General features: G+C 44.7%; 1 protein-coding gene across 2 annotated transcripts in view; it reads right to left on the reverse strand.

The window, feature by feature from the left end:
- BCAT1 (branched chain amino acid transaminase 1) overlaps positions 1-24,997 on the reverse strand; it is a 77,337-nt gene that overhangs the window by 7,844 nt on the left and 44,496 nt on the right. For both annotated transcript variants that reach the window (XM_066633107.1, XM_066633105.1), the window contains 6 exons: positions 24,191-24,310; positions 19,435-19,598; positions 16,802-16,944; positions 5,893-5,978; positions 4,154-4,294; positions 2,149-2,223 (listed from right to left, as the gene is read on the reverse strand). In XM_066633107.1, the coding sequence (XP_066489204.1) occupies positions 2,149-2,223; positions 4,154-4,294; positions 5,893-5,978; positions 16,802-16,944; positions 19,435-19,598; positions 24,191-24,310 (729 nt within the window). The remainder of the gene's footprint in view (positions 1-2,148; positions 2,224-4,153; positions 4,295-5,892; positions 5,979-16,801; positions 16,945-19,434; positions 19,599-24,190; positions 24,311-24,997) is intronic.

The raw sequence follows: 24,997 nt of genomic DNA on the forward strand, positions 1-24,997 counted from the left end.
GCAGTAGTAGTAAAAAAAATTTAAGTCTCTGAATCATAGCTTTGGGACCAAAATATGTTTTTAAGGATACCAGAAATGTAGGGTATAAGCATAACAGAGAAGTACATTAAACTGGTACATTTGATAGGAAGCTGCAATTGGTTGCAGGAATCAGTTGAGTGTGTCTTCTGTGACAAATTTGTGTTTGCTTTTGTGTAATATGTAAAATACCCCAAAGCCTATATTTTGTGGAAACATGGTGTCTTCCAAGCATAGGCAGCACTTTCTGTGACCATCCAACACTGAAACAGCTGTGCAATATTGTCAGAACCATGTGACTATCCAACCATGGTATATGACTTGCAAGGTGAATTTTTGGTTAAACCTGAAATTAAATGGATTAATATTGCTAAAACTAGGGGATGATCAGCAGTTAATAAGATTTTTAGAAATGAAGATCCTTTAAAGCAGCCATTCTCAATGGAAGATATAGTCCCGTGGGGAGCCCTAGCACTTTTGAAGGGGGCCACAGACTTAAAACTGTAAGAAGGGCTTTTTATGTTTATCTGTTTGTGCTTTGCCCTTGTTTGACATGTGGGTCTTGGAACCTGAGAAGAGCTCCTAAGGAGCCATAGCCTCCCTTCCACACACACACACACAAAAGGAAAAAAAAGGTTGAGAATGGCTGCTTTAAAGTAACACCATAGCCATTATTCCCAAGCTGGCAATGCAACTGCATTGTAAGACACTATATAGCTCAGAATTGGACTAGTAAGTGAAAGACCCTTTATCCATGATCATGAGGAAAATAACCTTTCACCACCATACCCTCTAAGGGGCCCATGCTGGTGCGTGGACCCCTTTGGAAGCTGCATGGCATCATGAAACATTGCAACACTACCTCTGGACATTCAGTGATGACATCATCACATCACAGCCAAACTTCTGGGTTGCCAAGGTCCAAGCTGCGTGGAGCTCAGCTGGGAGGTGCACAGCAATGCCACTGCACACCTTAGTGGGAACACTGCCCTCCTCCCCAGAAAGAATGTGTTACTGAGCACCAGAACCCAACCACATGGAACAGGGCCTGGGTGTTTTTCTTAACACCTGTGTCATGTTTAAGATTGAGTCCTCTCCTTAAGGACTTTATCTGGAACTGTGGGAAGACTGTGCCATTTCACAACAAATGTTTGAAAACAATTCTCCATGAAAAGCACTAGCCATGTCTTCTCCCTGATGTGATAACTTTACACACAGATTCAAACAAATGATTCCCCCAAACACACATATATTCTAAGATGATACAGGCCCACAAGAGGACTGCACCACGGTATAGGGAGCAATGGACATGAGTGGAGCAAAGTTTTATTCCATCTAATATGTTTTGATTGGGATGATGGAAATGTGAAAAGCGACTCAATCGTCTTCATTTTCTATACTAGTGTTTCTCAAACTGTGGGTCGGGACCCATTAAGTGGGTTGTGGGCCAATTTCAGGTGGGTCGTGTAGCACCTAGCTCAGTTAGTTGTAGTTGGCAACCTTCAGTCTCTAAAGACTATGGTATCGCGCCCTGACTGGTGGTTTTAGCACAGCGTCTAGTGTGGCTGAAAAGGTCGATTCGGGAGTGACAATCCCTTCCACACTGGGAGCAAGTGCAGTCTGTCCCTGGTCTGTCTCCCTGGCTATGGACCTTCCTTCTTTGCCTCTTTGCCTCAGTCTGTTGGCCTAGCTCAAGCAGTCATTGAAAATACAGAGTCACTGAAAATACAGAGTACAGAGCTGCTGAGCTAGGCAGGCTCTCAGCGGGAGAGAGACATGGTGCTTTACTCTAAAGAGGTGGGAAGATGGGACATTGGACAGGGGGAGGGCTGTGTGGTTGGAGAAGGATCCAAGTCTGCATTCTGCTTTGACTTCCAAGCTGGAATGTTTGAATTCTGAGCTATGCAAAATAACAGCATGAAAGTGCTGTGTAATGGAACCTTTGGCTGATCACGGCTTAGGTTTGAAGCCTAAATTGATGATGTCACTTCTAGCCATGACATCACTTCCAGGTTAATGACATCACTTCTGGTGGGTCCTGAAAGGTTTCTAAAAAGTTGGTCCCAGTGCTAAAAGGTTTGAGAACCACTGTTCTACACCATTATCATGTGAAAGAATTGAAACCCTTACTTGGATATCAGTCAGCTGGTTCAAGAACCGGGTAGCTATCTGAGGTCCATTCTCCATGGTTGGAATGTGCAAATTCTAGGGAAAGAGTGAAATCACTATATAAAGTTACAACAAAATCCTATACGGACTGTATTTTTTGCATACTGAGATCTCACACAACTGGCCAAGAGATGGCCTTAGGACTGGGTTTCTCTAGGTACAAAAGCAGAAAAACAAAGAGGACCATGGTAATCAGCAGAAATAGTAGCATAAAGGAAGCTAATTTATTTGTCCTTTTAAAGGAATGATGACTTCATTAGATTTATTGTTCAGAAGACAGAGCAAAAGGTCTACAATACTTGCTAAAGGTTCTCAATTTGCTGGGAAAAAAATTAAATTTTGAAACAAAAACAATAAGCAGCCACCACCCATACATTAATTATGAAACGTGTATTTAAACTCAAACTTCACACATAAAATCAAATTGTCAACTGCGTTTCTATCCTGTCTTGGCCTCACATCGGGATCAATGAGCAGGTGTGGTAAGTGGCAAGTCAATCAGAGAGACTCTAGAGATCTTCAAGAGAGCAACTTGATCCAAGCAAATTCCAGCTCCAGCTGAGCTCTCTTACGTTCCACCCCATGAGCCTCTGTCCAGCCCACAGCCAGCCTCTTGTCTCCTGAAAGCCCCTGGCCCACTTTACTGAACATGACTGGAACTGTGCTCTGGTTGCATCTGGAGGGTGTTCTAAGGGCCAGAGAGGTTGAATGAATGAGCCCAATCATTCATTTATTCACATCTCTAAGTTCCATCTCTAATTTATTTATATAAATTTTATATTTAAATTTTTTTTCCAGCCCTCAAAACCGTGCCAGACATTTGATGCGGCCCTCTGACCAAAAAGTCTGGAGACCCCCATTTTAAAGGGACAACGTCCAGGTTGACAGCCAAGCACTGTGCTGTCTCTCAGTCACTGCTTGCCTAACACATTCTTTGTGTCAGTGAGCAGACAGTGAAGAGTGATAGGTTCCCAGCAAGTTAGGGTTGGACCCTTCAGGTGACTTTGGCTCAGGAAAAACTGTTTCAGTGTGTGTGTGTCATGGGTTCAGGATCCTGGCCTCCTCACTGTCAGAGCCTGATTTCTGCAACTCGACATCAGTTGTCAGAGATCTGACCAGTGCCTTGGAATCCACGTCCTGGCTATCACTTGAGGTCAGAGCCATGACAATTTCCTATGGGCTTCCTTTGTTGTTTCCATTTGCAAATTAATCATAGAAGGGCAGCTCCAAACTGTGGGTCCAGTACCCAACTTTTGGTAGTTTGCAAAACTGTCAGGGTAGATTAGGCTATGTGCATCAAGAGTTAAATAAGCTACGACATGTGGGGGGGGGGGGAGCATTGTTGCCCAATACCAGTATAGCCTCTTGGCATTTATATTGGTAGGCAGCAGCCTATAGGGTCTCTAAAAAGTTTGGGAACTACTATCATAGAATACAAGTCTTGGGTAAGGTAGTTGAAAAAAGTTCAGATTGTGAAACAGTTGTCCTTCAGAGACACTTATCCATTCCTGATGTCCCTCAGCAGACTTTGTTCTGACTGCAATTCACAGGGCAGCTTCACAATTAAGTCCCCACCATTACTAACCCATCTACCAATAGAGTGGGCTTGCTGTATAGAGTGGGCTTGCAGATTCAGGATCTGTGGATTTCATTATCTGCAGGTCTCTGAATCTGTGGGTTGGCCCCACATGGACCCATCAGAAGGTCCCCTCGCTTCTGGAGGGTGTTCTGTGGGCCAGGGAGGCTGCGTGCAGCCTCCCCGGCCTGCAGAATGCCTTCTAAGGCCTCCCAAAGGCCTGTTCATAAAAACCAGGTTTTTCATAAAAAGCTTGGCTTTTCATAAAAACCAGACATGACATTTTAAGGTCTTAAAAGACCTGCAGAGGACCAAGGAAGCCCTCTTCACTGAGATGTCTCTCCTATATGCTAAAAATCCTGTATGCAAAGCTGTAGAACTGAACCTCACCTCGCCCAGGTACAATATTGTAGAAACTGGGCACACAACACAAGCTGTTCCAGCACCAAACATCTCCTTCACTCTGTTTTCCTTCAAGGCAGCTATGAGATCGCTCATGGTGATGTATCGCTCCGACACTTTAAATTCTCCCTGCAGAAGACACACAGAAAAAGAGAGACACAAGCTAAAGAACACACTCGCGGATTACTAAGATCTATTTTCTTTGCTTAGAGTGCAAACAACCTGCCTATATCTGACTACAGTTATGAGGAAAACTGCACATTATATTGCAGCCACATGCTACAAATCCCTATGATCTCTCTTCAGTTGCAAAGCCCCTTAAGCTCTGCAATGGAGCCTTATGCAGTGGAGGGAGGGTGGGGCAGTACTTAACTCTTCAAGGGAAATTTCAGGGGGAAAATGGGCTGGGTTACACACCCACTTCCCCTCTGCTCCTTCTCTGCCTCACAACACCATCTGCCAGAAGTACTCTGCAACGAAAAAGGAGCTGTCAGGATTTTGTTCTGTGTAGCTATAGCATAAGATGTAATTTGACCCTTAGACCAGACATTCTCAACCTTTTTTTGGCTACAATCCCTATGACCATAAAATGCTGCTTGGGTATTCCATTGATTCACAGCGCAATCCAAACAACATCCAGAGCCAGCACAATTGTCCCTACGCCAGTTCAGAATGTTGCAAACATGCCATAAAGCATGTTTACAACTACTTGTGAGCTGGCAGCACCAGCTCAAAGGCCTGCATCAGCCTGCTGGCGCTGCATCCCGGAGCAGCACCAGCCAGAGAAAATAGGCTTGCATCAGGTAGAGCAGGAGCATGGGTAGGGTGGCAGAGAAGTGAGGAGGGGAATTTCTGGGTGGGGGGAGGACAAAATGGGGGACAGATCAGACCTGGGAGAGGAAGGGATTGGTGGAGGCCTCCCCTGCCATATTCTAATGCCCCTCCTTACCCTTCCAGCACTATATACGAAATAGTTGGCGCAGATCTGAGAATCCCCATAAGGCAGGCTAGAGCTTGACACAGGGTAAGGGAAAAAATATCCCCTTACCCTGACAAGGCCTCCAGCTGCCTCCTAACCTGCACTGTATACAGTGCAGGCCACGCAGCCTGGCTGTGCCAGCACAGGTTAGGATTGGGTTGTTAGTTACTACCAGCCCCCCCAATAAATCTTTGGGGTTCTCCTTCTCACAGCTTTCAATCTGTGGCCTCCTTCAAATGTGCCAGGGCTCCCATCGGGCCATATGGCTTCCACTAAGAATGACTGCCTTAGACAACAGCTGTAATGTAGAGAACTACATGGGGATTGGCTCTGATTGACAACTATGCCATAGAAAGCTTTGCCAGTGCATAAAGAAGGTCTCCCCACCCTCATGGGCAGAATTTTAGGCTGTGGATTCAATCGTGTGATCTTAGGCAACAGGGAAGGATGTAAAAAGCCATGAGACCCCAAGGTGTAGATGGTGACAACTCAGCAGATACCCCCAACTTAATCATAACCATTTCCATGAGATCTTATTGAAGGAGCCAGATTGAAGAGACTGACAGATACTGCACTTGGTTCTCCCTAGAACTAGATAGCAGTAAACGTTATCGCCATTCTGCTTATCGAATGACTTGCAGTTGCAGAACTTTTCTGAGGATACAGTTAGAAGATCAGAGACTTGGATAAATCACAATTGCCATTCAGATAACAAAACCACCTTTCGAAAGACATGACAAACACCTACCCACTTGTACGCCATATCCAAAATGCTCTGCCTTGTCACTCCAGGAAGGACGATGCCATCCAGTGGAGGGGTTGCCAGTTCCTCTTCTGTCAATACAAAGCACAACATTTGAGTACATAAACTAAGAATTAGAAAGCTATAAATGACAATTGCTTTTTAAAAAATGACAGTGCGTAAAAGAAATTGGAATGGAAGAAAAGAACAGTATTTCAATTTCTAATATAGGGTAGTAAATGATGGGCTCAGGCACTACTGGTTCTCCATGCTGCAAGGAATATTTAGCATTTTGCCTGCTTCCCCAGATTTCCAATGTGGTACGGATGCTTGTCACTATAAATGAGCAATTTACATAGGCTTGGTTGGTTCAGTCTTTTTAGGCTCCCACTATTGTGCCTGCCCACGGGAGCATGTGTGAGGCCACCATCAGACATATGACCCAGCTGGAATCACGAGGAGGCACTTCGGTGTTGAAGATGCTCACGCAGTGGCTGCAATTTGTGAAATCCCAGGAGTGCTTTTTCCCAGCAGTTATATTTGCACCAATCTCAGCACCACCAGGACCATCCCACCACATCATATGTCAGTTCATAAGAACATAAGAACAGCTCCACTGGATCAGGCCATAGGCCCATCTAGTCCAGCTTCCTGTATCTCACAGCGGCCCCACCAAATGCCCCAGGGAGCACACCTGATAACAAGAGACCTGCATCCTGGTGCCCTCCTTGAATCTGACACAGCCCATTTCTAAAATCAGGAGGTTGCACATACACAACATGGCTTGTAACCAGTAATGGATTTTTCCTCCAGAAACTTGTCCAATCCCCCATTTAAAGGCATCCAGTCCAAATGCCGTCACCACATCCTGCGGCAAGGAGTTCCAGAGACCAACCACACGCCAAGTAAAGAAATCTTTTGTCTGTCCTAACTCTCCCAAACTCTTTGCCAGTTTGGAGAGATCCTTCTGGAGCTCCTCACAATCACATCTGGTCTTCACCAATCGGAAAAGTTTGGTGCCGTCTGCAAACTTTGCCACCTCACTGCTCAACCCTGTCTCCAGGTCATTTATGAAGAGGTTGAAGAACACCGGTCCCAGAACAGATCCTTGGGGCACACGGCTTTTCACCACTCTCCATTGTGAAAATCGCCCACTGACACCCACTCTCTGTTCCCTTGTCTTCAACTAGATCTCAGTCCAGGAGAGGACCTGCCCTCTAATTCCCTGACTGTGGAGTTTTTTCAGTAGCCTTTGGTGAGGGGGCTGTGTCGAACGCCTTCTAAAAGTCCAGATATATAATGTCCACAGGTTCTCCTGCATCCATATGCTTGTTGACCTTTTCAAAGAATTCTAAAAGTTTTGTGAGGCAAGACATACCCTTACAGAAGCCATGCTGATTCTCCCTCAGCAAGGCCTGTTTGTCTATGTTTTGAGATTCTATCTTTGATGAGGCATTCCACCATCTTACCCGGTATAGATGTTAGGCTGAACGGCCTATAGTTTCCTGGGTCCCCCCTCTTTCCCTTTTTAAAGATTGGTATGATATTTGCTATCCTCCAATCCTCTGGCACTGTGGCCATTTTGAGGGACAAGTTGCATATGGACACCTGGAGTATTGTGTCCAGTTCTGGTCGCCGCATCTCAAAAAAGACATAGTGGAAATGGAAAAGGTGCAAAAGAGAGCGACTAAGATGATTACGGGGCTGGGGCACCTTCCTTATGAGGAAAGGCTACGGCGTTTGGGCCTCTTCAGCCTAGAAAAGAGATGCTTGAGGGGGGACATGATTGAGACATACAAAATTATGCAGGGGATGGACAGAGTGGATAGGGAGATGCTCTTTACACTCTCACATAATACCAGAACCAGGGGACATCCACTAAAATTGAGTGTTGGGCGGGTTAGGACAGACAAAAGAAAATATTTCTTTTCTCAGCGCGTGGTCGGTCTGTGGAACTCCTTGCCACAGGATGTGGTGCTGCCGTCTAGCCTAGACGCCTTTAAAAGGGGATTGGACGAGTTTCTGGAGGAAAAATCCATTATGGGGTACAAGCCATGATGTGTATGCGCAACCTCCTGATTTTAGGAATGGGTTAAGTCAGAATGCCAGATGTAGGGGAGAGCACCAGGATGAGGTCTCTTGTTATCTGGTGTGCTCCCTGGGGCATTTGGTGGGCCGCTGTGAGATACAGAAAGCTGGACTAGATGGGCCTATGGCCTGATCCAGTGGGGCTGTTCTTATGTTCTTATATTTTAGTCAAGAGATCAGCAACTTCATTCTTCAATTCCTTAATAACTCTAGGGTGGATGCCATCAGGACCCAGTGATTTATTGATCTTTAATTTATCAATGAGGTCTGAAACATCTTGTATTTCAACCTCTATCTGACTTAATTCCTTGGTCAGGAGGGGCTGTTTGGGCATCGGTATCTGTCCGAGGTCTTCTGCCGTGAAGACAGATGCAAAGAACTCATTCAATTTCTCTGCCATCTCTAAGTCTCCTTTTATTTCCCCTTTTCTTCCCTCACCATCCAGAGGGCCAACCACTTCTCTGGCGTGTTTCCTGCTTCTAACATATTTGAAGAAGCTTTTATTATTCCCCTTAATGCTGCTGGCCATGTGTTCCTCATAGTCTCTCTTGGCCTCCCGTATCACCTTCTTACATTTCTTTTGCCACAGTTTATGTTCCTTTTTATTCTCCTCATTAGGGCAAGACTTCCATTTACGGAAGGAAGCTTCCTTGCCCTTTACGACCTCTCTAACTTGGCTGGTTAGCCATGCGGGCACCTCCTGGACTTAGTCGAGCTCTTCTTCCTTTGCAGTATACACTTCCATTGGGCCTCTATAACTGTTGTTTTAAGCAGTCTCCATGCACTCTGGAGAGATTGGACTCTTTTTACCTTCCCTTTCAACCTCCTTCTAATCAGCCTCCTCATTTGAGGGAAGTTCGCTAGTCGGAAGTCAAGGGTTTTTGTGAGAGATTTGCCCGGTATTCTTCCCCCGGCGTGCATGTCGAAACGGATTGCAGCATGATCACTGTTCCCCAATGGCTCTGTAACATTGACATCTCTAACCAGGTCCTGAGTACCACACAATATTAAATCCAGAGTCACCTGTCCTCTGATGGGCTCCATGACTAGGTGCTCTAAGGCACAGTCATTTAGCATGTCAAGGAATCCGGTCTCCTTCTCGTGACCAAAACACAAATTGACCTATATGAGGATAATTGAAGTCCCCCATAATTACAAACCATTTTAGAAATGGGCCATGTCAGAATGCCAGATGCAAGGGAGGGCACCAGGATGAGGTCTCTTGTTATCTGGTGTGCTCCCTGGGGCATTTGGTGGGCCACTGTGAGATACAGGAATCTGGATTAGATGGGCCTATGGCCTGATCCAGTGAGGCTGTTCTTACATTCCTATGTTATGTAACCCTGTCCCTCCTTGTCACCTCCCTGATCTGTTTCCTCATTTCAAGGTCCCCTTCCGGTTTCTGGTCTGGAGGATGATAGTACGCCCCCAGTATTACATCACTCCTCAGGCCTGGTAATTTAACTCATAGAGATTCTATGGAGTCAGACCCACCTTCAATCTCTACTTTTTTTATTTTATCCCTTCTTTAACATAAATGGCCACCCCACCTCCAACACGCCTCTCCCTGTCCCTCTTATAGAGTTTATAGCCCGGGACTGCGGTATCCCACTGATTCTCCGCATTCCACCAGGTGTCCATTATGCCCACTGTATCAATGTTTTCCCCAGTCACCAGACATTCCAGTTCTCCCATCTTTGCTCGGAGACTTCGGGCATTTGCATAAAAGTATCTGTACATGGAATGCCCCAGGATGGGCTGCTTATTAGCTCCTTTATCCCTGAATCCTCTCATTGTGCCAAACTGTCTATCGCATCCCATCACACTACCATTCCCAATTTCTTCTCCTACTCTGCCTTTACCTTGTTGTTCTCTAACCTCCCCACCCTCGTCCCATAGGGATGAGGAGTCCCGAACCGGATGCCCCTCAGCTCCTATCGGCTTTCTCCCAGGGACCAGTTTAAAAGCTGCTCTGCCACCTTTTTAATGTTATGCGCCAGCAGTCTGGTTCCATTCTGGTTCAAGTGAAGCCCGTCCCTCTTGTACAGGTCCCGCTTGTCCCAAAATGTTCCCCAGTACATAACGAATCTAAACCGCTCCTCCCTACACCACCGTCTCATCCACGCATTGAGACCCCTGATCTCCGCCTGCCTAGCTGGCCCTGCACATGGAACAGGTAGTACTTCAGAGAATGCTACCTCTGAGGTCCTGACTTTCAGCTTCCTACCTAATAGCTTAAATTTGGCCTCCAGGACCTCCCAGCTACACTTGCCCACGTCGTTGATGCCGACATGCACCACAACCGCTACCTCCTCCCCAGCACTATCTACCAGCCTGTCTAGACGAGAAGTGATGTCCGCAACCTTTGCACCAGGCAGGCAAGTCACCATGCGGTCCTCACACCCGTCGCAAATCCCCCTCTCTGTGTTTCTAATAATCGAATCCCCCACTACAAGAAGCCCCCGACCCTCTTCCCGCCAAGGAGTATCCTGAGTGCGTTCGGACACGGGCCCAACCCCGTTCATGCAACTGACTTACAGGCAATCGCTACCAGGGATCCCAGCAGTTACAGGCAATCTCTACCAGGGAGGGAGCACCTTTGCAGACTAGCACAGCCCAAGTGGAGATCTGAAAGCATCTGAACAGTGCCTAAACTGGCACACTTGCCAAATGGCAAATGATTTATGCTTTGTCTTCCTAGTGGTGAAGTTGGATTTTACATCCGGAGGTTGCCTTTTCCAGTGATGCTCCTGCAAGACCATCATGGGTCCGAGGTCTAGTGCAGACCATGGCATGGAGTACAGAAGTTGACCTAGAAGACTGAGGGTAGCCTGAATCAAGTCATCCTTTCTCAGTCCAGGGCCCCCTCAATAGATTCATATAACAGATATGAATCTAGTCCATCTCGTCCAGTTAGGATTGCCTGCTCTGTCCAGCAGCAGCTATTCATATACCCTATCTTAAATATCACTATGGAAACTATGCATAGCAACACAGGTTACACACTGCATTGCTCAGAGGTGATCTAGTAAACAGGTATCGTAAACAACAATAAAATTATATGCCATCAAAGCATCTGCTTTCATGACACCTGGTGGCTGTGTGCGAAATATCTAGCCCATGCCCATTTCCAGTTGTGCCAACCAATGGCAAGGTGGTCACAGCACCACCATGCAGTGGAAAAATAAAGTCGACTTGTGGTGGCATGTCAAAAGCCAAACTAGGCCTAATTCAATCAGCAAAACCCATAGAGTTGGATTCCATAGAATTCAGAGTTAGAAGGGGCCTTCAAGGTCATCCATCAGATGCGTAAATGAGCCTCTGCTTGAAGACCTCCAGCAAGGAGAACCCACCACTTTTCCCGGTTATCAATTCCATTGTCTAAGTTCACTTACTATTAAGAAATGTTTCCTGTCATCCAACCAACACGTCCCCTCCTACAGCTTAAGCCCACTAGATCTAGTCCTACACTCTGGGCATATGTCCCAGATAAAGGGGAAGAGAGAAAAACATTTGGAATACTCTCAGATCAGCCAGGAACAGCAAAAAAAGAGAAGTTCCAAAGAAATGGATTAACAAACAGATCTCCTGCCAAGCATTTGGACATATGAACGGTGTTGGATTTGTTTTGAAAATCTGGGTATCTCTTGCCGTTGGTTTCTATAGAAGCTATTGTGTACTCAGATGACATTTTCCATTTGATTAATATGTAACCTTAATTACAATCAGGGCAATTACAGACGGACCAGGGACAGACTGCACTTGCTCCCGGTGTGGAAGGGATTGTCACTCCCGGATTGGCCTTTTCAGCCACACTAGACGCTGTGCCAGAACCACCTTTCAGAGCGCGATACCATAGTCTTTCGAGACTGAAGGTTGCCAATACATGCATGATACAATACATGCAATTGTAATAGACCTATTTACCATGATTTCTTGCCATGATCTTTTGTAGGTTCTTTTATTTACAAATCATTTATTCACTTAGCAGGATATTATAAATGACTGAGGCCCAAATCCTAACCAACTTTCCAGCACTGGCATAGCAATGCCAATGGGACGTGTGCTGCATCGTGCAGTTGGGTGACACTCACAGAGGCTTCCTCAAAGTAAGGAAATGTTTGTTCCCTTATTTTGCATTGCCCTTATGTCAGTGTTGGAAAGTGGGTTAGGATTGCACCCTGACTTACATAGGGTTAGTCCTCCTTTGGGAAGCATATAGCCACCTTGTCATGGGATGGGAAGTTTCTCCACAGCCGGAATGCCTCTGGGGTAGGGGTGGAATGGGTGGGAGATAAAGCCCCTCAATTATATTTGTTGAGGTCTGTTCAGACTTTTTTCTTGGAAAAAGAAGGCTCATTATTAGGCAGAGGTCTAATTTTTACAATCAATTTCTTGGAATGAAAACCTCTTTAGCCTGCACTTTGTTTAGACATGATTCTAGTCCTTATGCGAGAACACAAAGTTCATGTTTTTACATCTTAAATTTGCTAAAAAGCATATAAAATTGCATATAAAATTCCATCCACAGGATGTCAACTGGCCACTCCTTGCATAAATGATGAGTGGAGTTCACCTTTTCCTAGAGAAACATAATGAACTTTTCCTAGAGAAGCATAATGAACTGTGAATGATACGAAAAGGGAATATGACAACTTGATGTCTCTTACAGGAAGGGCTTGCTATCTCAGGAGAATCACACTAGGGCAACAATCTCTAATTCTTGCAAAACAAACTGTAAGGTTGCGCTCCTACGCACAATTAACAGGGACTGAGCTTCATTGAATCAATGAGACTTCAGCCCAATCCAAACCTCAACTCACCCACACCCCACCAATGCACCAATACCAAAATGGCTACTGCTGAATCCTGTGAGGGCGGGTAGTCATGGAGGTCTTCCTCTGTGTGAGGGAACAATTTCAGGTCTACTTGGACCCACACTAACAAAGCAACTGGCATGCGTCCACGTGGACCCAAGCTGTGGGATTAGGTCCAGGAAGGAGGCTAGGGTTTGACAGCTGCCACTGAACCTGTCCCCTTCCCAGAGCCAATCCACCCTTCCTCACCTCCACATCACAGTTGCCCCTCAGCACCTGACATTTGGTGGCATAATGCCTCTGAACATAATGCCATCTTTTTGAGGGAAATGGACTCTTTCTACACTTATACCTGGTTTATCATCTTGACACTTTTGCTTGACAACCTCTGAGATCTCCTCTACCATACTTTGCCCTATGATCAACACGGTGACAGTCACACACTGGCTTTCAAGTGGTTGATGCTATTTTGATGCCAGGCCAGGCCAACTGCCAGAGAGCAGAGAGCCTGTGAACCATTTTAAACTTGCTTTGGTATACAATTGTGCCCACCATCTAGTATGGCTGGCAGCAATATCTGCTTCCTTTGGTACCAGCCCGAGAAGACGACAATGTGTGACGGCTGGCTTGCCAAAAACACTCACTCTTCCTGTAAACTGCAGCCAAACCTGGCTCCATATGGCTTCGTTCACGTGCCATGGCTAAAAAGCAGACAGTGACCGCACATGGCCCATTTGCGTTTGATGAGCCAGAGGCTCTTGGATGTACTTCAGCCAATGGAAACAACCCTGCATAGAAACTCCTAGCAGCATTTATTCTTTTTTTTTTTTTAAACAGTTATTCATCTTTCATATAATTGAATTAAGGTCCCCATGTTACCTGAAGTGTATAAATGGCAGAGCAAACTATATGCCTTTCTAATGAAAAGCTACAAACTAAACTAATGGGTTAGTGTCTGTCATTCAGAAGTCCGAGCTGGAAGGATGAAAGTGCAATTTAACATACTTTGCTTACAGACCTCAGGACTGAAGATTCCAAAGCTTCCCTGGCAAGCCCCTCTGTAGCCTCAGAGCAGCTTAGCCAATGGTCCTTACCACTGCCAACACAGGCTTATTATGACATTAGAGTAGATCAACCAAAAGTCACAGAGTGAGGTACGAGGAATATAGAGGCCATTTGGATAACCTTGCAACATTTTCATATTCCTCTGGATGTGTGTAGAGAAGGGGCTAAATTGGAATCACTGATGTAGAAATAACCAGAAGTTCCATTTACTGTACTTATGAAATTCTACGTTACCCCACTTAGCATTTATCACAGCTAGGGAAAGATAGACAGGCATGCTTGCAAACAGTGTCAGAAAAGGCAGACTGACAGCAAATATCATTTTAATGCCCATTTCCTCAGAAAGCAAGCAAAATGATGGCACCATCTAGGCAGAAAACTAATTTTTAATTTTATACCATCATTGCCATTACTGAAAGTACTTACAGTGCTGATGCCAGGTTGCTATGGAACCTGGAGCAAAGCTCTGTGCTGGGGAACCTCATGGCACCCCTCATAATGTATTGGACACTATCGCTATAACCAGTACGGAGGAATTTGGAGCTGACCCAGTCAGGTGAGCCTTTTAATGTAGGTGGCCTTTTGGCCAGTGCCCAGCCTGGACATTCCCAACACGACTGATAGAAATTTAGAGCAGTGATCCAGGACTTCTTGGTTCTAGGTGCTATTTTTCACTCAAGGACACAAGACATTACTAGGCTGAGTCTATCCAAAGTATCTGTGTGCCTTGAATGGAGCAAACCTACTCTTGGAATTATGTCCTGGAAGTGTGTCTCCAATAGTCTGGGAACTCATGATCTCAGCTTCTTAGAGCTCTGAAAATCTTTCTGTGCAGCATCAAACTGCATATTACTTTAAAGCACGTAGTTTGAGCCTTTTGAGTTTTTTAAAACAAAAATAGCACATTGGGGGAGCAATCCAGAGTGGGACTGTAGCTCAGGGGTAGAGAGACATTAACCTTTCTCTTCCTCTGTAGTCTCAATCTGAATTCTCCCCCCCCCACACCCTATTTACCCTTCGAGGAAGGTCCCACTGGTAGTTGAATTTGGACTGCACCAACTGTCAATGGGCAGTGCACATTCTGGTATGTCTTCTATTTTTGCTTTCTGTCCCATAAAAATGGATACACACAAGAAAGGAAGAAAAGTGGAAGATGAGGTATTGACAGTTGATAGATCCATCCATCTCCTGAGGAGACATCACAGAAAGCAGGGCTCAAGGTTTCCATTTAAATCAGGCAAACCTTGTTCTCTTTAGCAGACCCTACTGTAGCTTCGTTCCATCTTGCAAATGTTTGACAGAGGTCTGGTTTTATAAACACCAGGATGTAATCTTGTTTCCATCTGAAACAAAGTTCCAGGCTACAATTCAGTGTACCATTACTTAAGAATAACACCCATAGAAAACAATGGGTCTACTTCTGAATAACTCATGTTGCAACTATGTGTAGCTGCATTTGCTATTGCTCATTCGTTGTTGCTTGTCTCTCTGCTGTGAACTGAATTGCACACTCCTAGTTATGCGTTCTAAGCTGTATGTTGTGCCTCTGGTTTAGCACATCAAGTACCTTAAAGAAGAATTTGATGAATGGTTCTACTGGTATGTTGTTTACATACCAGTAGAACAAAATAGAATTACTTTTTTTAAAAAGCACACACTCCATTAGTTAGCGTGAGCGTGATCACAATTAATATAAAGAAGAGACAATTTAACGCAAAGAACCTGAAATGCTGAACCCTTTTTCTACCTGTGTTTTCCCTGTTCCAAGTGGTTCCCAACAGATGCTTTTCATCCAAAAGGTCTTACTTGGCATCTCAGAACCCAGCCAACAGAAAAAAAGCTGAGGAGAGGAGACTTGGTGCGCAGGAACTAGCAGAGAAAGAATTCCACATCCCTGTATGCCTGTCCCTTTACTGTATGCAATGGGGCATATGTCCTTTAATATGTGTTTTACAGCAACTCATGTTCTAAAATGCAGGTCTGCTGCTGTTGCATCTACTTGGACCCCAAGGAAACTGCCATTCATTATTTAGGTCCATTAAAAAAAAATGATGTCTTTGAAATAAAGAACAACATTAGTATGGATAACAGAAAATATTTCATTTTTATAGTTTGCATTAATAGATCACTGTGCAAAGAACATATTAATATTTTCTATCTTATAAAGAAGTATAAAGCGAGCCATAGAAATTCAGAGGTGGTTCAGTGGCTGATAGTGTTCACAAAAAGGTTGTGAAGACCAGAATTTTAAAAAAGTTAATGAATAAAAATGTATCACGATGTTTTATTATATTTTTAATAAATTAGAGACAACACAGTTCTTAGGTAACAATTACTGGTAGGTTATTTTTCAGGATCTAGCCTCAGGTAAAAATCAGACAAAATTATAGTCAGACACCCCCCTAAATTTAACCCCCAACTTATCTGAGGATCATAGAAAATTCCATGATTTTTTGGCTTAAAACCGTCCCTCGGCTTATCTGTGAGGTGGACTTATGCTCGAGTGTCTGCAGTAATAAGCTTGGTTTAGTATCAAATTCTCTGTATTATTTTACATTCTTGGTGAAATTGCTGTTCTCAGATTTTAAAGCCGTTTGATATAATTGTTAACACTAAAATGAACTGGAAATGCAGGTGCCACAATCAAAAGTGCCAGAGGACTGTTCCAAAATCTGGAACCTCAGTCTAGAATATGGAATGGTGTTATGGGGTTTGAGGGACATGTGAAAACAACCACATTTTCAAAAATGGTCAAACTGGCGTCAAATTTGAGAAATGGGTCAGATGTCCAGTTATTGGACACATTGCTGCAGTTCTATTTCAGCTGAAACAGACTGACACTTAAGGAGCACCCCTACATTTCGTGCAACAGTTCATCACAGATATGGATTTTCAAGGTTGAGGAAAGGTGGCAAACAGCAGCTGAATATGGCATGCCACTGTACCTCCATCCTCATTTCGCCAATACAGGAAGAGATTCATGGTCCCAACTTCTGTAATTTGATGGTCTTCTCCATACAGCCAGAGAACCTGCTGGCATCCTAATTCCATAGCTTCACGCTGAGCATAAATCGAAGAGCCGTAGTTCCTTTTGGAAACAGAAGAAAAATGGAAGGAGGTTATCTGATTGAATACACTTCAACCACAGAATTGCCTTTTATGCCTGAGTCTGAAGACAACAATATCCTTAATGCCTGAAGGTAATCTACAACTGCCTTATGAGTATGGCTGGGCAGAACTACTCTTTCAATCTTGTTTTCTGAATGAGTAGCAAAATTGTTAGTGCAGATCTAAGGAAACCCGTTACAGAGCAAGAGGCTTATAGAGGTGTAGGGGGATTTAACTATCCTTCCATCTCTGAAGCCTTCCAATCTGCCCGCTGGATACAGCACACCAATTTTTGGCACAGCTGCACCAGCGCAAGGGGGAAGGATAAGACTGGGCTCTTACTATCAGTTTCACAGTCACATACTTCAACAAGAAGTTCCTGAAGTGACAAAAGCATCCAATAAGCTTTATCAGTTTGCTGTGGATGTTAAATCAACAGCTGTACAGTCCTATATACCAGCCAGAATAACTGGGCTAACAGGACATGGTCAGGCATACAGCCAATTATGCCTCTGGAGCCATCAAACACATTCCCAAAATGCCTGCATTCCACTAGACAGTCACAGACGTCTTTGCCCTGAGCCAAGGAAGACAGTGTCTGCTGCCAGGCTTGTCCCATCAACTTATGTAAGAACATAAGAAAGGCCCAGTTGGAACCACTCAAAGGCCCATCTAGTTCTGTATCCTATTTCCCCAGCTGCTTCTGGGAAGCCCACAAGCAGGGGAGAAAGCCAGGCTTCTCTCTTGCCATGGTTCCCCTGGAACTGTACTCAGGAAGTTTGGCAGAAGATTGCTGAGTTGGATAGCACTGACAAGTCTCTCGGGAATGCCATCAGCATCCAGAGAACAAAAGCAGCAGAACCATTGCATAGCTGCTTTCAGAGTTCCAATCCTGCAGACAGGCAGTTCAAGACACTTTTGTCACAACAGCTACTACAAGATTAATTCAAGGCAAGGGCATTTGTCTAAGTCCCAAGGTCATCAAGCAAAACTTGGGGCCAAGTTTACATTTGAACTCAGGTCCAATTAAATGCAGTAGTTGGGACAGCCATTGAGCCACTGGCTCTTTATTGTGGCCCAAACGGCCCAAGAGGCTGGCTCTTTATTGTGGCCCATTCAAGAAATGGCACATGGAACAAACCAGTTATATTACGGCAAATTAAATTAAAGGGCTAAGCCTAACAACTTTGGCACCATAAGCCATGCAAATATGAGGCTCTGATAACTTACCGCCTATGCAACTGCCACTCTATTTCCATTGTACATCTAGCAGACTGAGCTTTGAGGGCGCTAACTAAGCTGAAGGACCAGCCTGTTCAAATACTGTCAGCTGCACCCAAGGGCCAATCCTCATCTACCAGGACCCATAATGCTCAGGCCTCATAGCAAGGCTCCTTAGTCTAGGCAAGCTGTCTCTACATCACTTGTAAGTGAACTTTGCCTCAATTCCCCCTCCCCAAACTTTTCTCTTGACCTGTGCTTGGATGAGACTATGCACTCAGCTCTCACCCTATTGAGCCTTTATTGCTGCCTTGATTTTTGAACTCTGCCTCTTCTGGACCATGCAACAGCTTCTAGACTACCTAAACTGAGAGTCAATTGCCCCTGAGTCTCACACATAACTATTTGAAACCTCACCCTTGCCAAAGCCTGACATCAAGAGAGATGCTAGGGGTTGGATTAACCCTTCAAACAAAAAGAAACCATTGCCTATAATAATGACGTCTTGCCACCCCTCAAGTTTTGGTTTGCAGGGGATGCCAACCAGACTGAAAGCTGCATGCAAGCTGGGGTTAAAAGGTGGCTTTGGCCTGGCCAATATGATATATCAAATAGGGTACTGGGATGTTCTGGATGACCTCTCAGTTTATATGGGCCACTGCCGATGCTAGAAATAGCATGCATAAAATGCTATTTTCAAGCAGCATTCCATGGGAGTTACAGCTCCACCCTATGAATGCAGTGCACCATCGCCCCGGCCTCATCTCCATTCTATGGCCTGCTAGTGATAGCGTGCCAGACGCGAAGACCAGTGCTGCCAGCAGTAGACCACAGATTGCCCACTGGTGCCAGGCCAAAGGTGGGAGGATTTCAGCAGCAGCTGCCCACTCCATGATCCTTTTCCCTACCTCAAACCAAGCACTGCACCTGTCTGAGCTGCTGGAGGATAGGATTGGGCTGCTAAGATGGTAACTGACAATCACTCCTAGTGTTGACATCTCCACGTCTCCACTTCTTGGATGGGAAAAGTCTTAGGTGCAATTCCATCAATTCTCAGATGACCGGGCTCTTGCCACACATTTTGAGAACCACAAGCAATACTGAGCTACCTGGACTAATGACTTGAGTCTGTATAAGGCAGACGACACCTACCATTTTGCACATGAAACTCTGATTCTCATGCCTGAAGGGGAAAAATCAAGAGCGGCAGTTTAAGCAAACAGCTGTTACCTGATCAAGATTCTCTTACCCTCCCAATTTGCAGTCACCCGTTCCTCCTTTCCAGGCTCGGACGTATTTTGGATCTGCCCACAGGGATATGGGATTAAAGCTTCCGCTTGAGAAGTATGGGCCCACGGGGCTCAATATCACATAGAGAAGGGCTTTTGTTGGCTTCTTGACCCCAAGAGAGGGCTGAGCAGTGAAAACACAGACAAATCCAGTGTTGATCATGGATTCACTTCTGTCCAGGCATCAACATAAAAACACCATTGCTACAGAAAGCCTATTATGAAAGAAAAGTGGGACCAGAAAACAGAAAAAGGAGATACAAAGAATCCTAGACATTTAGATTAATCTAATCTAGACAGTCACTCAGACAGACCTCTGGTCCTAGAAGAGGAAGGATGTGGCTATTTTGGACACAGGATGGAACTTGAGCACCCCAGCTGATGAAGATTCCCGAAAAGATCCTGGCTGGAAGCAATGTTTAGCCCCACCATATAAAACTCCAGCTGATTATTACTGCAGATCAAGCCTCTGTTAAAAGGATGAGCAGGCCAGGCTGGTTTTGTTTCTTGCAACCTGGCAATCAAGATGTTTTATACATCTTATCTATTATTTTCTCATACTTTTTTTGGGTGGTTATGATGTTCATCATATTATTACATGCACTATAACAATCTCAAAATGGTTTAAGAGTGCTCTTGCTACACACATGGTCAGACATGTTATGCAAAGAAACTCAAAAACGTCTTTGCATAAGATGCTTGTAGCTCTGTGGCAGAGCACTTGCTTCGCATGCAGAAAGCCTGGTACCTTCAGGTGCGACTGGGGATGAAAGCCCTGTCTGAAAGCCTGAAGAGCCCCTGCCAGTTAGTGTGTGGAAGATAATAAAGAACTATGTGGACCAACAATCTGACACTATTGTTTTTATTATTTATTTAATTTGTATTCTGCCTTTCTCCCCGGAGGGCACCCAAGGCGGCTATTAAGGGAGCCACATATGTTCTTTTGCAATACGATGCTAAAGAGGAATTACAGCCAAACACGATCTGCTGAAGTTAACCCCTGCTAACTGGGTAAGAGGCACTTTTTCAAGTGGGTGCTCCTCTTTTATTTAGCAGGGGGAGAGTAACTGGCCCACCTCACCCCAGCAGTGTCTAGTGGCTGTCTGCTGGTGTTGTATCTTCTTAGATTGTGAGCCCTTTTGGGACAGGGAGCCATTAGATATTTGATTTTCTCTGTAAACTGCTTTGTGAACTTTTTGTTGAAAAGCAGTATATAAATACTGTTGTTTGAAGTGCAAGGGATCATGGAGAAGGCCTCCTGGGTGGCAGGCTGCTTGGTTGGTGCCTTTATTGCTACCACAATGGGCCACTTGTGCAGACAGGTTGGCCCTCCAGAAATAAATTACTTAGGAGACAAGTATTCATGTTAAAATGGAAAAGCATGGACTCGGAACTTCAAATGTACAATGGAACGCCACAGCATTTCCACTAGATGGTGCTATCATCAACTCTAAAAGTAGCAGATTTTTTTTTCTCCCATTTGAAAGCTTGTCATAGGACACTGACGTAGCTAGAGGGGGGGTGGAGCACTAAGTTTTGCAGGGAGCCTCCCCGCAGTGTGCAAGCAGCCCCTCCCCCTCCCCTTGGGAGCCATTTGCCTCCCCCATGGCTCCCAAGGGGAGGGGTGGAGCCGCTCTCATGCTGTGGTGAAGCTAAAGGCAGGTAAATGGCTCCAAGCGGAGGGGCCACTTGCACGCTGCAGAGAGGTTCCCTGCAAAACTTAGTGCCCCGCTCCCCCTCTAGCTACGCCAGTGTGATAGGGCCCATTCCTATCCAACTTTCCAGCTCCAGTGTAGTCACAATGCAGCCCCATGGAAAGGGAACACATATTCCTATACCTTAGGAAAGTCCCAGTGACAGTCCCTTCACCGCAGGATACAGCACACACCCCACTGGCACAACTGCACGAGCACTGGAAAACTGTATAGGATTGGGCCCATAATCTTTAGCAATAGAAGTGATCCAAGGACACAGGACACTTAGCTTTCTAAGGACTCTTCATGGGCTGATTTTCCTATAAGGACATCACTTTATGTGCAAGAAAGTACAGGTTTCCTTCATGACACATGAAGGTATCTGTGTAGGAAGATCATCCTGTGTGAAAAGGGCCTTATTGATTCAGATTCAAAATGACAGCTGTACAAACCAGGGCTGAGCAACAAAAGGTCAATATGTTGTAGTGTCACAAAAGCAATTCTGAACAGCTCAGGAAAGCTTGGCCACATCCCAAGAGTCCCAGGACTCTTAAAAATAAAGTTTTTAATCCCTTAGTGGGACAGAGTTACATTTTGAAATGTAATATAAAAGAGGCACAAAAAAATAACACCCAAAAACAAGTTTGAAAGAAGGAGAATAAATATAAATCTCAACATCATGATTATTAAAACTGTTCATGAGTAAAATCTTTTGTATTTAATTGTAGTATTTTTGGAATGCTTTGTTGGATATGTATAATGCACCCTTATCGAGTACAGGTTGGTATTGCTGTGTTCACAAACATGCTATGCAAACAACTTAGAATCAGGCAAAGGGCGCAAACTATAGGCAAATAGATGGGGTGGTGACAGCAGGAAGGGAAAAAAAAACCTGATCAGAGAATCAAGAACAGGGAAATTGGTGCAACTGATTTTGCTAGAGGCATTAGAAGACAGTTGAGAGAACGGATGGAGACCACAGAGAGGTGCCACCAAACTGTATCACCTACAATGGGGAGTTGGAAAAAACCGTGATGTTAAGAATTTTCTGATGTCCCCCCCCCCACACCACTCAATTTTTTGCATGCCTACTCAGAAGTCCCATTGTCCTCAATGAGGCTTACTCCCAGGAAGGAGTGTACAGGATTGAAATGTTAGTTACACAAATGTTAGACACTTTACAAAGGCAGATTTTCACCTACTGGTCAGTTCATGTTCTCGTATCTGTTTTACCTGTACTTACTGAGGACACATTTTGTTTAAGCACTGTGTGTGCCATTTTTCTTTTTTATAGTGACCATAAAAGAATTAGAGGGATTTAAGACATGATGGTGGATCTTCCAAATGTGTGGGCCAGGGAGAAGACAAACACGGAAACTCAACTTCATGTCCATTTTGGGCAAATATGTTTTCCAGATAACCCAGGTGCGGGATTTTGGCAGAAGTACCCTACACTGCGCTTCCCTGGCATCTTCTCTAGCTCGTCTAGCCATGCCACTGGGTGGCTGCCCCACCCTCTTCTCATGAAGTCTTCTTGCAAGAGATGGGGGCATGGCTTTCTTCCTCCTCCTGTGGCACTGCCAAGGCAGTCACCATTGGTGCTTCAGACAATTCTTCTCCTCACCCCCATGTTTTTTGTAAACTGGCTTGGTAGGGATTATGCTAGGAGCAGAGAGGTTCCATGCCCACATCCCTCCCTTGCCCAGCCACTTTACAAGAACAGTGGCAGTGGAAGAGGCAAGGGCACTGAGGGCAGAATTTGGCAACATTTCAGGTGCCCGATCAACTTGGGCTGGGCCTTCATGCAAGAAGAATGGGGTGACAGAACCCTGAGGAGGCTGAGTGAACTATACCACTGCAAACTGCTGGTGGGGGAAATTTCAGGTTCTAATGCTCTTTGAATTATAAAAGCTCTTCAGACAGAAAACCAGGAGAGCAAAGGGCATAAAAATTTCTCCCCAATTGGCTTGTTTCTGTTGCAAAGAGTGTGTTTCCATGGGGGCACATTCTAAAATGTGATCGCTCATCTACAGCTTCTAGTGGTGCAATCCAATCTAGTCCCTCTTTATACTGAATGTATAGACTGAGTCTAAGGAAAATAAGATTGTAGAATCCTGCACTGGTAGAGTGGTCTGTACCATCTTGGACTGCAGGTGGGGAGTACAACTTTTTAATAATCCTTCCTGTAAAAACTCCCTGAAAATAAAAGAAAAAGTTCAAGAAGAATGAGAACAACATAGTCTTGTTCCATTTCAATCTGCCTTTCTGTTTGGCCATAAGAAAATCATCAGTGATTTTTCTGAGAACAGTTTTAGTGGAGCGCAGGGGGGGGGGGCGGAGATCAAGTGCAGAGCTGAAGGAAAGACAGATAAGGCAGTGGGAGTACACAGCACACTGCAGGATTTTGGCAGCAGGGGTAAGCGAGAGACAGGCATTAGCTGGAGAGAGAGGAAGAGTTGAGAGATGATCCATGGTAGGTTTGCATGCAGTAAGGGAAGGGAAAGAGACAGGGTGAAAATAAGGTAGGACAAAGGAGGGATGGTAACCAGAAGACGGACAGGAATAAGGAGGAATGAGGAATAACAAATTAGTTAACTCCTCAACTGAGAAGGTAGGAAAAAAGAAAGGGTCAAGGGAGCACCAGAAGAGGGAGAGCAGAAGTGGAGAAATGGGTGGAACAAATGGTTGCAATTTTGGCATCAAAACAAGTCTTGAGAAGAGAACAAGGAACAGCTATGGGGGAGGGCATCAAAAACAGAGACAGGCATGAAGGATTCCTACAGCTGGCATGGGAAAAATGAATTACCTGGCTGGCTCCTTGCTCTGCTAGTGTCCTACTTGCAGATGTTTTTCATGCATTCAAACATGTGATCACCTGCAGTCTGAACTGATGGAGTCCATTCTCCCATTTCAACTTTTTGTTATATGCGTAGATCAGGCCTGAGTTTCCATCCCGCTCAGTTCCAAAACACTTGTATACCTTACCCCACCCCAAAAGAAGAAGAAACCAAATTTTTCCCACCTCTGTCCCAATTAGAGTAGGGCGAATATACAAGCTAGCAGAGGTTGAATATGGCACCCACTCCTTTTCGACCTCCACAAGTTTCCGGATACACTCCAAAAGCTCTTCTTTGTCAAATTCCTGAAAGGACAAGAAGACAATGATTAGAAATAGTCTAATCTTTATGAGAACACACACTGGTAGGAACATTTAATTAGGCTATTAAACCAGAGGCCATGATGTTCCACTTCGTTTATGTTAGCATGCAACAGGCACAATGCCAACAGTCACATGATTCTAACCTCTCAAAAAACTAGTTAGCTTGACTGATTTTATCACAATTGCAAAATATTTTCTCAGAAGCACAAATACAGGAGATTTTGGATAAGCCATGCATAAGATTTGTCTATGAGGAAACAAAAAGGGGAAAATATTCTTTTCATGTTCTCATTTTTATTATAGCTCCCCCCCACCAAGACGTATAAATGGAAGGTACAGGTAACTTGGAGGCCAAATTCAGTCTCAAGGTCAGCCATGTACAACCACTGTGCCATGGTACACTGGCGTGCCACAAATTGTCTGCAGGGTGTGCCTTGGGAGTTTGGGGAAGGGTCATTTATTATTAGAGCATTGGGAGATGTGAGCCCCCCCGCCAACAAAATGGTATGCCTTGTCAATTGTCAAAAAACTCATGGTGTGATTTGATAGTTTTAGTATCTTGTCAGAGTGCCATGAGACAAAAAGATTGAAAATCACTGCTCAAGGTCTTTCCCTCTGAACTTGATAGAACCCCTAATTTCAAGTCAGCCACATTATTATGCACTTCAG

This window comes from Tiliqua scincoides, chromosome 7 (assembly GCF_035046505.1).
Source record: "Tiliqua scincoides isolate rTilSci1 chromosome 7, rTilSci1.hap2, whole genome shotgun sequence".
Taxonomy (NCBI): Eukaryota; Metazoa; Chordata; class Lepidosauria; order Squamata; family Scincidae; genus Tiliqua; species Tiliqua scincoides.